Source organism: Mixophyes fleayi, chromosome 4 (genome assembly GCF_038048845.1).
Source record: "Mixophyes fleayi isolate aMixFle1 chromosome 4, aMixFle1.hap1, whole genome shotgun sequence".
Lineage (NCBI taxonomy): Eukaryota > Metazoa > Chordata > Amphibia > Anura > Limnodynastidae > Mixophyes > Mixophyes fleayi.
This window is the reverse complement of record NC_134405.1, coordinates 216,309,982-216,324,440: the sequence shown is the minus strand read 5'-3', so window position 1 is coordinate 216,324,440 and position 14,459 is coordinate 216,309,982. Positions and strand designations below refer to the sequence as shown.

Sequence of the window (14,459 nt, the reverse complement as noted above, 5' to 3'; positions counted from 1 at the left end):
ATCCTGGTGTCTTCCCATATAGTACGATATACCTGAATGACTCCATCACCGTATGTCTGATACATCCTCTGTTATTGCCCCCTCTCTGGTCATAAATACATATGTGATTTAGGAATTGTATCGAACTGAGATAAATGCACAAAATGCCAACTTAATTATTGTATTTGTACTAGGTAACTAAAAACATCCAGTTTAAAAAAGGTTTATGTGAAATGTCTATAACTTGATATTATTATTATGTATATGTATGGATATAATATAAGAAAGAAGCAAACTTATATAGCTCAGCTTGAGCTAGTTAAATTCACAGCAGAATTAGAAGGAAATGTTTGTGCGATAGCGATGAAAATGTCCACTGAGTGCAAATTGACATGGACACATTTCAAAATTCAAGGATAATTGAAATACCATGTCAAAAACGGAGGCTATTTGTTCTGAATAAGATTGGTTCCAGCCATGTTGAAGGACAGGTGGCCAATTTTCTTTGACAGGAAAAACCCAGTCAATTTCAGAGACTATTTCTCCATGAAGGTGCAGTGCATTTCTTGAAACATTAAGGACTTGATGAATTTGCTTTTTAGTAGTTTTGACTGTATCGTATTTACATGTACTTTTCCAGGAATATTTACACTGGTAATACAGTCTGCCAGTATCAATAAAATAAGATAAATTCTATCTTCAGCATCGTTTAATTATATCTTACATATGTTTTATGGGTTTGCAATAAGCATTTCATAAAAAGTAAGCTTAAAATATCTAAACAGCAAAACATTATTGCGCTAGCTGCATACACATGGCTACTGTGACAATATTCACAGGAATATTGCCTATAAATTGATTAAGGAACTAGTGGCATCACCTCCAAGAGGCACAAGCAAGGGGTGGGTACATGGGAAAAAAACAAAAAAGAACAAATGAAAGAAAAAATATACATAGAACATGTACAATACCATTTTATACTTTGAGTTTTCATTTCAGGAAAATACTCACTTTTGCTTAGTTAAAATAAATGTTTACATCACTACATGTTTTTTTTGGGGTCTATCCCATTTTTATCCACTGTGATAAATGATATGGTCTGAAAACTTTTATTTTGCATGGTAACCAAAAGCAGAAAGGAGTCACAGTGAACCACGCTGTTCTCACAACAACTGTTGACATCACACAAGTTTATTCTCCTCTTACATGGAAGGAAGTTATAATTGCTCCTGTGATTTCAATGCCAGACTGGCTGCTTTGTTTGCTAATGAGAGTACATTATAATCTAATTAAAACAGGAGAAATTTGGCCCATCTGCTTTGAATTTTTTTTATAACGCTAGGCAACTGTTAATTCGAACCTCTGTTTACAAAGTGCTTTTTGGAAGCCTGGACTGTAATGTGTACTTGCAGAGGAGAAACAGTAGGAAGAGTATTACCTTGATCAACTGCAAATACATATTTACTTACTTGTGAGGAAGCAAAATCCAGCTTTTCAAGGCCAACCAGGTATCTGTCCTTGCTGGTTAACAACTCCAGCCTCTTACATTCTAAGAGATTCTTAAAGGTCTTCATTAATTCGAGGTAAGATGTTGACGTTACATAGATCTGTCTCTGCAGTGTTTGGAAAAACCTGTCAACAATTAAAAAAATAATCATATAAGACATAACAAGGGATTGATGATGTACGGCACAACATATTTTGTTCTCTGCAGTTTCTATGCTTTGAGACATAAACACACATTTGTCCTCATCAATCCCCCAAAATGAGTTTTTCAGTTTTCACGGAAACCAAAGCTATAAAGGCATTTTCAAGTTAGCAAAAAAAAAAAATCTCATTTCCACTCGAACAGCTCCAAGGTCAGGTCGGTAAAATAGGCAGTTGCTCGTGCTTATGAATATTGTATGAGATCCAATAACAATGATTTTTTTGGGGGAAGAAGATAGGGGTATGTTGGTTATGAAAGTATAGCACATATTAATGGTTAGTCAGCTAAACATTTCTGCAAACTAAAAAAATGTCATTATTTGTTAGAATATAAAGATTTATTCCTACTGCACCTAGTCACTTTACAAAATAATGAAGAATAAATATATTAAGATCTAAAATATTCTAGAGAAATCAATGTACATACATATTTTGCAGTGTGTTTTGTCTCACTGTTTAATAGTTTCAAATACTAAGACAACATGACTTGTAATATAGTAGACAACTTTCATATCAGCATGGTAACTGGCTTCAATGCAAACAGTAAAAGAGGAAGTTGTAGAGGGGCTTAAGCACCTGTGGAAGTGTTTCAGTAATAGTAAGTCACATATAGTAAAAATGCAGTACGCAGCAACAAATTAATTTATTTTGATTAGAGTAACAACTTGTAAATGATGGCAAGGAGGATATTTACCAATTTTCTGCATTTTTGGGCAGTTTTGAAAGACAAGATTTACTAAAGGCAAAACCACTGAAACACAGCCACATTGCAGAATGCTGTCCTGATATTTTACATGATAAGGATACAACCAGGGCCACCATCAGAAATCATGGGGCCCAGTACAAATGAAGCAGGCAGGGCCCCCCCGATGATCACCCCCCCCCCCCCAATGAACCAGGGCCATCTTTCCAACTGCGCACAATGGGCAGGTGCCCGGGGGCCCAGGGGAAAAGGGGGCCCATGGCAATGAAAAAAAATAAATCACTGAACTTAATGAGTTAGGTTCAGGTAAGTTAAGGGGGCCACTAATATATATATATATATATATATATATATATATATACACACACTCACCAAATATTGGTATTGTCCCTACTAGAATCACAACATTTCACAGACTGTCCTACCTGTTCTTCTCACTTTCCCCACCTGTGGCTGCAGGTGTCTTTAGTTGCAGCTTTTCTGGATTCTGGAATGTTGGGGGCCCTATTTGGAGAAAAAAAAAATGGGTACATTTAGAAAATGACAGCCAGCCCCGGCGTTAAATCAATAGCACCCACGATTAATAATTAGGCCTTCCTCCAACCCCAACATTAAAATAACAGTATTCACATTTAATAAATAAACCTATTTCCCTCCCTACAAATAGCCACAGCAATAAATTAATAGTATTTACATTTCAGAAATATACTTATCACTGACATTAAATAATTCATAGTCACATTTAATAGAGTGACCTCATTCTCCCCCCCATTCAGTAGCCCCCAAACCACCCCATCTTAAAATAATAGTCTGCACTATAAAATTGCCCAACCATTACCCCACAAACAAACTTGCACCCATTAATTAGCCACCACCTACCTCACACTACATTGCCACAAGCCCCCTGTACCATCACACACACATTACTGTGCCACTTCATCACCATGTTTTGTCCCCTTATGATCACACTGCGCCCTCCATGCTACTTTTCCCCTTCACCTGGCTCCCCATTATCACACTGTGCCATCCTACACCCCCTCTCCATCACTCCGTGACTTTCTCCTCCCCCCCCTTTTTCTTCATACTGTGCCTCTCTTCCCTACTTTTTCCTCATGGTGTCCGTGCCTCTTTTCCTACTTTTTCCTCATGGTGTCTGTGCCTCTCTTCCCTACTTTTTCCTCATGGTGTCTATGCCTCTTTTCCCTACTTTTTCCTCATGGTGTCTGTGCCTCTTTTCCTACTTTTTCCTCATGGTGACTGTGCCTCTTTTCCTACTTTTTCCTCATGGTGACTGTGCCTCTTTTCCTACTTTTTCCTCCTGGTGTCTGTGCCTTTTTTCCTACTTTTTCCTCCTGGTGTCTGTGCCTCTTTTCCTACTTTTTCCTCATGGTGTGACTTTCTCTTTTCATTTACTTACCTTTGTATTAGCTTTTTTCCCTCTCTTCTCTTCTCTTTTCTTCTGTCTTGCTCCTCTCTGCACAGTTCCTCACTGAGTGTCAGGCGTGACTTGATGATGTCACGCCTGACACTCAGTGTAAATAGTGCAGAGAGGAAGAAGGAGGGACGCCGGCGCTGTCATCACAGGTGAGTATCTGTGGGGTTTTTTTCTCCCACTACCCTGCTCCTCCCTGAACACCAGCGACACCCCCCTCCCCACATTTCTTTTTTTTAAAAAAGAAATGTGGGCAGTGAGGGCCCGGGCCAGACAGGGGGCCCTGCCGCCGGGCCCCCTTGTGAGCCCGGGCCCGGTGCAGGAGTACCCCCTGTACCCCCCTGACGGCGGCCCTGGATACAACGCATACAGTTTATGAAACAAACACCCGCCAAAAAAAGAGGTGGTTGTGAGAGGTTAGATAGCTGAACACATATAGTTGTCGTGCCTGTCAGAATGGATTAAGATAAGAAATTAATTAAAATAAGAATGTAAAAAAAAAGCCTCCCTCCCTTTCTGTAACAGCCCAGCACTACTCAGCCTCGCCTGCGGTCCTCTAGGGTTTGGCAAACAAACATTTGGGCCCCCAAACCTAAATTTGTAGTGATGGGCTCCTCCTGGTATGCCCTGACCAGTGGGGATCACTGAAATAGAAAGTAATGTTTATTTAATATTAAATAAATAAAACATAGTGCCCCTGCTGAATAAATAATTCATAGTAAACATTAAATGTTAATGTAAACATTATTAACAATTTCCCTGGTAACCACTGGCCAGGTGTACCAGGAGTGTCCCAGTGCTACCTAGATCTGGGCCGGGCATATCTAGGTGCATGGGCCCATTGTTTGGCTGCCCCCTTCCCTCACCATAGGACCGGGTTCGATGCTGTGTACTGGGCTGTTACATAATGTGAGGTAAAACCGTATGATTCCCATGGAGTTTCACTAGGTTTTGCCCTAACCCGCATGCCATTAAAGGGTTTTGAAAAAGTCACACCGCCAGTTGTTTTGGTTTTTCACTCTCCAAACCACAATATAGTAAGTTGGTGGTGATGTGCTGTGGTTTCATAACAGCAAAAATAAAAATAAAATAATTTTTTTAAAAATGTTGCCAGTATTAGAGTCATCTCCTTCCCTTGTAGAATAGTAATCATCACTGCCACCTTCTTCTTTGTAGAATGTTGTCTGCTGATTTACTGTACAACTCTCTACTTACAGTCATGGCCAAAAGTTTTGAGAGTGACACATGTATTGGTTTTCACAAAGTTTGCTGCTTTTTAGATCTTTTTGTCAGACGTTGCTATGGTATACTGAAGTAAAATTACAAGCATTTCATAAGTATCAAAGGCTTTTATTGACAATTACATTACGTTTATGCAAAGAATCAATATTTGCAGTGTTGACCCTTCTATTTGGAGACCTCTGCAATTCTCCCTGGCATGCTGTCAATCAACTTCTGGGCCATATAATGACTCATGGCAACCCATTCTTGCCTAATCAATGCTTGGAGTTTGTCAGAATTGTGTTTTTTTTGTTTGTCCAACTGCCTTATGAGGATTGACCACAAGTTCTCAATGGGAATAAAATCCTGGCCATGGATCCAAAATTTCAATGTTTTGATCCCCGAGCCACTTAGTTAACACTTTTGCCTCATGGCAAGGTGCTCCGTCATGCTGGAAAAGGCATTGTTCGCCACCAAACTGTTCTTGGATGATTGGGAGAAGTTGCTCTTGTAGGATGTTTTGGTACCGTTCTTTATTAATGGCTGTGTTCCTAGGCAAAATTGTGAGTAAGCCCACTCCATTGGCTAAGAAGCAACACCACACATGAATAGTCTCAGGATTCTTTACTGTTGGCATGAAACAGGACTGATGGTAGCGATCACCTTTCCTTCTCCAGACAAGCATTATTTCAGATGCCCAAAACAATCTGAAAGGGGATTCATTAGAGAAAATGACTTTACCCCAGTCCTCAGCAGTCCAATCCCTGTAACTTTTGCAGAATATCAGTGTGTCACTGATTTTTTTCCTAGAGAGAAGTGGCTACTTTGCTGGTCTTCTTGACACCAGGCCATCCTCCAAAAGTCTTCGCCTCACTGTGCCTGCAGATGCACTCACACCTGCCTTTCCTGAGCAAGCTCTGCACTGGTGGTGCCCCGACCCCGCAGCTGAATCAACTTTAGTAGACGGTCCTGGCGCTTGCTGGACGTTCTCGGGCGCCCTGAAGCCTTCTTTACAACTATTGAACCTCTCTCCTTGAAGTTCTTGATGATCTGATAAATGGTTGATTTAGGTGCAATCTTACTAGCAGCAATATCCTTGCCTGTGAAGCCTTTTTTGTGCAAAGCAATGAAGACTGCATATGTTTCCTTGCAGATAACCATGGTTAACAGAGGTAGAACAATGATTTCAAGCACCACCCTCCTTTTAAAGCTTCCAGTCTGTTATTCTAGCTCAATCAGCATGACAGAGTGATTTCCAGCCTTGTCCTCATCAACACGCTCACTTGTGTTAACGAGAGAATCACTGACCTGATGTCAGCTGGTCCTTTTGTGGCAGGACTGAAATGCAGAGGAAATGTTGTTTTTGGGATAAAGTTCATTGCCATAGCAAGGAGGGACTTTGAAATTAATTGCAATTTATCTGATCCCTCTTCATGACATTCTGGAGTATATGCAAATTGCCATCATAAAAACTAAGGCAGCAGACTTTGTGAAAAACTTTTGGCCATGACTGTGCACTATTGTAGTTATTACTTCTAGAATGAAGCTTAAATCTTTTGCTGTTGTCCAAAAGATTGCCCTGGTATACTTTTTTAAAATTCTGTCTTCAAGTATTCCCTGTATCACACTCAGTGTAGTACGCATTACCTACAATTTTATGTGTCATCTCTACTAACTCTGTAATTCTTATTAACTGTAGTCTGTAATGGAAATAATAAGACTAGTGAAGATTCTCACTGTTAAATAAAATGAATATATTAAAAAGTAGGTATTGAAAGGGTATTTTACATATTATTTATTAATTAGCAGCTCCTTATATAACACCATCATATTACACAGCGCTTTACAGAGAATATTTTATCATTCACATTTATCCTTGCTCCAGTAGACAATTAACTTACCAGTATGTCTTTGGAGTGTGGGAGGAAACCAGAGAATAACGATATTACCTTATAAAAGTAGGGTAAGTTATGCTAAATATTTGTACAAGTATGCTGCACGACCTATACCACAGAAGGCCTGACACCATTGCAGAACAAAATTAAGATGATTAAAGTTATTTGGTCAAAGACGTGGTTATATTTACAATCCCAAGTCACGTTTGCTATTACTACTTAACTGTGTGTTTTTGAAGTTACCCGCAGCATGTTAAGCTTACAATGCCATTGTGACATCACAAAACTGCATTTAGAGTCCATCAGTATGGTATCTAACCATGCATGGTTCTGTGAATCAATATGGAGGCAGTTCCAGAGTGTGTAAATCTGACTGTCAGACCTGGCAGGGGGATAGATGTTTCTTGCTGCTATAAACTAGTCACAAAATGGGCATCTAAATATGATATAATGAGTATGAAGGGGTGAGCATTGCATATATGTGACGTTATGCTTGAATTTACAAATCCACAATGGGCCTGAAAAATACACCACCAAAAGGTTCTATATGTGCCAAATTCAACCATTGAAAAACATGGAGTCAACAGAACTGGGCCCATAAACACCACAGTATTCCATTACATAGTCCATATAATTAAGACATAAAATAAAAGCTTCAATGTCCTCTTTTTTTTATAACTAAAACTCTAATTGAAACTCTAATTGGAATATGTTAAAAAGAGCCACATTTTAGAAAAAATTGGAAAGTTAAAATGAAGGATAAAGGAATGGCCTAATGTAGGTTATTCCAAATCCTGTCCTCAGGGAGCCCTAACAGGGCATGGTTTCCCTATCTCTTTGCTGGAGCACCGGTGTATTCATTACTGACTGACACATTGAAAAATATTCACATGTAGTAGTAATTATTGCACTTGTGACCTGGAAAACCTGCACTGTTAGGACTCCCTGAGGACTGTATACCTTAAAATGCATGGCGTCCAACATTTGCATTTAAATAGGTACAGGCATGCACCTATATCAGTTGTACAAATGCAGATATGTAGGCTTTACAGTTAGTAAATGACACTTACAGTTAGTTAATGCAATTAATAGTGTGACAATGCAGCAACTGCAAAATGACATTCAGAGCCTTGTGTAGAGTTGGATGCAAGTTAATTTTTATACTGCAAAATATGCATTTCCCTTCTGCTCTTACACACAAAAATTGCATGAGAGAAAGTCCCTATGTAGACTCTTCTTACACTTACTACTCTCTACGCTTAGAGAGGAGTTATAGAGGAGGAAAGGCGCATTAAAATGTAGGCCAAGTATAGTAAGTGCGTTTCACGTAATTTGCCAGGATGCAGAGGTGGAATCACCAGCAGATTTGCCTGATCGAGGCGCAGGGTCCAGGTTAGGTTAGGGGGGGAGAGCTGTCAGCTGCTCCCAGTCCCCGGACAGGCACGCAGCCCTTTCCTTGCTCATCTATGGAGGGGGGGGGGGGGCAAAACTTACAGTACCGGGGCCCCAGGTTGCTTTTGGCATCTCTATTGTGGATGCTTAACCCGTGGTACGAGATATGTGCTGCTGCTGCTCATCATCACTCCCTCATTAACCCTTTTATTTCTTACATAGATCCATGGAGGGTTTCCTTCTGTCTTCAAGGCTTGCATTCCAAGGATTTAAAATAAAAATCCCATAAGCGACTAAATGGCTGCTCCTTACAGGAGGCGGGTGCAAATTACATGCTTAGAGCCAATCATTCTAACTAAACAGAGTAGCTTCACTCAAATTGGCTAGACCAGTGGAAAGCCACTCTGATTAGTTAGAAGCAGCTAAACACACATGGGGTTTAGCAGCAGTGAAGTATGCTGATACAATTTATACAAAGGGGGGTCGATTTCCTAGGGGGATCTGGACTACAAAAACCCCTCCAAAATATAGCCCTGTGCTGATAGCAAGTGCTAGCATGCCTCTGGCTGTAAAAGCTTACTGAGACCAATAATGTCATAAGTGAAAATAAACCAAAACAAAACAGTGATTTCAAATTATTTTAATATCAAGATTTACGCATGCCTTGTTTCCATCTGCACTCTGTCTTATAGATATTGGCCTTCATCATCTTCTTTGTTATCCATATTCTTTTTCATATTCTTTCATCTATTAGTCCTTTGAAAAAAAATAAAAAACCTCTTTGCCGAAAAGCGGCTTGCTCCAAGTAGATCAGTCAAGTGAATGAAAGGCAATGCAAGCAACCCTGGGTGCAGTAGCTGCCAGCTCGTCCTTGAATAGCCCCCACTTTTTACTTTTACATGCAACTATCTGTTCCATATAGTGTCATAGATCGGGGGAGCGACATCTTCTGCTCCTCTCAGAATGGTAGTGTGGTGCTGGCCTGTGACACCATAATACAGCGCAGCACTCCCAGCCTATCACGGAGATGAAGGAGCAGGTAAAAAACTGGCAGCTGCTGCTCCTCCATGAAAGTGGCCGATGCTCAGTGAGTGGGCACCACTGGGAAAACGAAAACACTGGATGAGTGACATGATCTCACTCATTCGATGTTTTATGCACCCCCTAAACCTTGGCAACATAAGCAACAAACTAGGTTATCTGGTGGTAGTGCCAGTCCTGGGTCTATATGCAACTGACCAATCAGAGCATTTTTTTTTTAAATATATAAAAAAAAATGTAATTGGTTCATGTGGAGTTTTTGTTTGTCACTTTAATATGTGGTACTACTGGTAGCAATGGGCTCTGACTGCCAGAGCATGCTGCAATTTATATTTCTACACTGCAGGTCTCCCTGTTAGAGTAGGACCATCTCAGTCTGTCACAGTCTTGTATTGGTTGTGCTGTTTTTCTCCCAATATTAGCTGTAACCAGACCAGACTATAAGCGCTGATGCTCAGTTTTGGTGTGGTAAGGACAATATTTTTTTATATTATTTTATTATTTTAATAATTTTACTCATCAGTCATCATCAACAAATTCCATAAGATATTAAACTGTAAATAATTTTTTTTGTCATAATTGTACATTTTCTCAGCAGAACCCTTTTAATATACACGTGAACACTTAGGAGGTCATGTACAATGTGCAAAGATGCTGAGTCACAGTGCAAAATCCGGCATTATTACGTTACATGCCTTGATTACAGCTAGTATTCCTCTTTTAACCAGGGTCCTGAGTTTGTGGGGCACAGTGGTGGCATTTGCACTCACCAACGGTAGGTGATGGGAGCGAGTCAGGGCAAAACCCATGCAAAAACAAGATTTTGTTGTTTGGAGTGAGCTTATTAAAATGAAATAAAAGGTTAGCGAGTATGTATGTATTTTTAGAGCACAGCCATTTCTCCAAGTTTTGCAATCTGGACGAGGCAATTGACATTCATCCATTGAGACCGGTGAGTAGGAATGATTTGACGAGTAAAGTCAGTGGTTCACGAAATTCTTTGTAATTCATGAATTTGCAGCTGCATTTGGGTGAACAGCCGCAAATAAGATTTGAGGGGTTCCATACACTTGTAGTTTTAAGATCTAAATGTTCTTAAATGTTTTGCCACAGTATTCTTATTAAGTGCATCAGTTCATACAGGGAATACAGATTGTAAATATAAGGAGTAAGCAATATACACAAAAGTCAAGAATAGGTATCATGGTTCAACAAAAGGTAATACATTGTTCACAAAAATGTGAATATATACTATGCTCATGAATGTCATAAAGAAAAATGTATGTACATGTCATTGCAAAATAAAAGTACAAAGTAAGAATGTTAGTCTAAAACAGGCCTGTCCAACCTGCGGCCCTCCAAGTGTTGTGAAACTACAAGCCCCAGCATGCTTTGCCGGTAGACAACCAGTCGATAGCTGGAAGGGCATGCTGGGACTTGTAGTTTCACAACACCTGGAGGGCCGCAGGTTGGACAGGCCTGGTCTAGAAGGTCCGAACAGAAATACATTAATGTTCTTTGCAAAGCCCTTGTATTACTCCATAATTATTTTTTTAGTCTTATAAGCATGAAGAATGTATTTCAAATGAATGTTGAACTAGCGTTTTTATTTACAATATTGGTAATTAAACTGAATTTATGAAGTCATTATGAACTAGTTAATTCGCTGTAGACGTCTTCTCGAAGCCCCAGCTCAGGGGGATAGAAGCAAAGTCCTAGATTTACTAAGATTGGAATTTAAAGTTTTAAACCAGCACACGGCGGTTTAGTCATCCACACCACCGCATTTGCAATAGGACAGTTTGAGGCTGCGATATAATTTGGTTAAAAACACCATCAAAACTGCCATCCAAAAGACAGGACAGACAGTTAAAATACTTGCCTCTGAATGGCTTGATAGCTCAAATATGCTGTTAGAGTTATTTTGCCTGTTAGAAAATAAACTATATGGACAAAAGTATATGGATGCTTGACCATTACACCAACAGGGACTTTAATGACATTGTATTCAAATACATAAGGAGTTGGTCCCAATTTTGCAGCGATAACAGCTTCCACTCTTCTTGGAAGGATTTCCACAACATTTTGGAGTGTTTCTGTGGGAATTTGTGCCCATTCATTCTGTAGAGCATTTATGAGGTCAGGCACTGATGTTGGATGAGAAGGCCTGGCTCATAATCTCTGTTCCAGTTCATCCCAAAGGTTTTCGATGGGGTTGAGGTCAGGGCTCTGTATGGGCCAGTCATGTTCTTCCACTCCAAACTCATCAAACCATGTCTTTGTAGTCCTTGCTTTGTGCACTGGGACACACTCATGTTGGAAAAGAAAAGGGCCTTCCCCAAACTGTTGTCACAAAGTTGGAAGCATAGTATTGTCCAAAATAACTTGGGATGCTGAAGCATTAAGATTGCCCTTCACTGGAGATAAGGGGCCTAGCCCAAACCCTCAAAAACAGACCCATACCATTATCCCTCCTCCTCCAATCTTCACAGCCGGCATAATGCAGTCAGGCAGGTAACGTTCTCCCGGCACCCACCAAACCCAGACTCACCCATATGACTGCCAAAGAGAGAAGCGTGATTCGTCACTCCACAGAACACGTTTCTACTGCTGCACAGTCCAGTGTCGGTGTGCTTTACACCACTCCGATGCTTGCCATAGGTCTTGGGGATGTGAGGCTTACAAGCAGCTGCTTGGATACCCATTCCATTAAGCTCCAGCCGCACAGTTTTTGTGCTTACATTAATGCAAGTGGAAATTTGCAACTCTTCAGCGATGGAATCAGTAGACTGCTGGCGACTTTTATGCACCATGTGCCTTAGCAGTCGTTGACCCTACTCTGTGATTCTACATGGTCTTCCGCTTCATGGCTGAATTGCTGTTATTCCTAAACACTTCCACTTTCTAATAATATCACTTACAGTTGACCGTGGAATATCCATCAGGGATGAAATTTCACAAACCATCTTATTGCAAAGGTGGCATCCTATCACAGTACCACTCGAAGTCACTGAGCTCTTCAGAATGACCTATTTTGTATCACAAATGTTTGCAAATGCAGACTGTATGGCTAGGTGCTTGATTTTATACACCTCTGGCACTGGGTCTAATTGAAACAGCTCAATTCAATAATTAACAGATGTGGCCAAATACTTTTGTCTATATAATGTAAGAGGAAGCAACATTGACATTTAAATTATTGGGGCAATCAATATTTATTGGTTAAGGTGTAAAATTATTTTAAAATGAACTTATGGGGCAAATTTTAATTTTCATAATAATAAGGGGATAAAAAAAATTATTCGGGCACTATGTAATGTCAAATTGTGCAACATAAAAAATTATATCCACCATTAAAAGTCAGTTATTATTATTATATATGCACATTTCCCCCATAATGTAATGCAATAATAGTGTCCCCTTAAATTAAAGAAAAACATTTTTTGGTCCATAAGTTAATTTTAAATCAATTTTGCCCTTTAATAAACAAATAATGATTTCCCCAATAATTTAATTGTCAATGGTGCTTTCCCTTGGGTTCTGAATGGCCAGATTAACAGCATGCAGTTTGAGCAATCTCACCTATCACAAACATCTCTTTTATTTTGGCATTTGGATGGTGGTTTTGCACACCCCAGCTTAATAAATCCAGCGGTTTGTATGTTAATCATTGTCAAAATCGGGATGGCGATTTGTAAAGTGGTGGCTTTGTAAAATGTCAATTCTAGCCATTTTAATGGCGGTTTGGGCTTTAGTAAATCCGGCGGTTTAAAAATCGACGGGAAGCTGGCAGTTGGTCCTTTAGTAAATCTAGCTCCTAGTGTTATTAGGGAAAAAAAGCATGATAGAATCTAATATGTCATTGTCCACAAGATATCTAACAGCCTGACTATATATTATGATATGGAGAGTAAGAAAGAAAAAATGAGAATGTTATTAGGCAGGCAGTGTCCTCTGTGCCTTGTAGAGACAATCAAATACACAAGGGAGATTGAAGCTGGAGATTTAGCAACAGATATATTAATACAAGGAAGAGAAATGGGATATTTTCATTCATTAGAGCTGGCCCAAAAACAGTATTTTGACCATGTCCATTGTATGAAAAATTTGCTGCATTACATTGAGATTCTTAATTAGAAAATAACAGAATTCACAAGATAAACTATGATGAAATTTCTTTGGTCCAATATAATAAATGAAAGATAAGAAATAAAAAAATAAAATAAAAATGTAATATAATTCAATGATGATATATTAAATATGTACAATATTTACATGGATGTATGGAAAGCACATATTTTTATTATACCTAAAATATAATTTTAATTTCCTCATCCCTTAACTGATCTGACTTCCATTTCCTCGGTTATCCAGTTTTGTGTAATACTTTGGCATCTTACAAACTAATTACACTAATAATGATTAGTTTCATAGCCTGGAGACTGATATATAATATATCCATTGCCTAGTGGCTAGTGTACATTACAAAGCTAGCTGACTAGTGAATAGTATATATATAACAGTATATCCCATTTCACTATCATTCTCTACATTTACTCAAAAGTAACCCTTCTACAGTTATTTTTTTCCAGTTTGCACCTTAATTTGATCTCCCCCCACCAGTGCAGGGACAAGTTATATTAGCACTCAACAAAGTAATCAAAATCTACCCCTTTGCCCCAAGTGAGCACCACTTACCATTCCCACTATTGCTATTTACAGATTACCCAATGGTGGACCCAGACACTAGGGGCCTGAGTCATTAAGGTCAGAAACCTGGGACTTACATACAGTCCATCAATGATTTTGCCAGTGTTTCTGTCCTAACAGTGCTCCCACACACTATATCAGGACATTATTCCTGTAATGAGCATACAATACACAACACTTCCTCTGGCACAGAGTAAACAGTACTAAAGCCATTGTGTGGTGGCTAGTGTACAATGAAGCTCTCTAGTTCCGTGTGTAATTCTCTAGTTCCGTGTGTAAAATTTTAATTGCATAATCTGGATACCAATATACAATACAGGCCTCATTGCCTGGTGGATGGAGAACATTATGAAGACCATTGGCTTGTGATTAGATTAAT

At 39.3% G+C, this 14,459-nt stretch overlaps 1 protein-coding gene across 1 annotated transcript in view; it reads right to left on the bottom strand.

Annotated features, from left to right (window-relative positions):
• LOC142150794 (dynein axonemal heavy chain 3-like) overlaps positions 1 to 14,459 on the bottom strand; it is a 947,133-nt gene that overhangs the window by 259,933 nt on the left and 672,741 nt on the right. Inside the window, 1 exon segment of the mRNA XM_075205980.1 lies at positions 1,449 to 1,611. Within this exon segment, the coding sequence (XP_075062081.1) occupies positions 1,449 to 1,611 (163 nt within the window).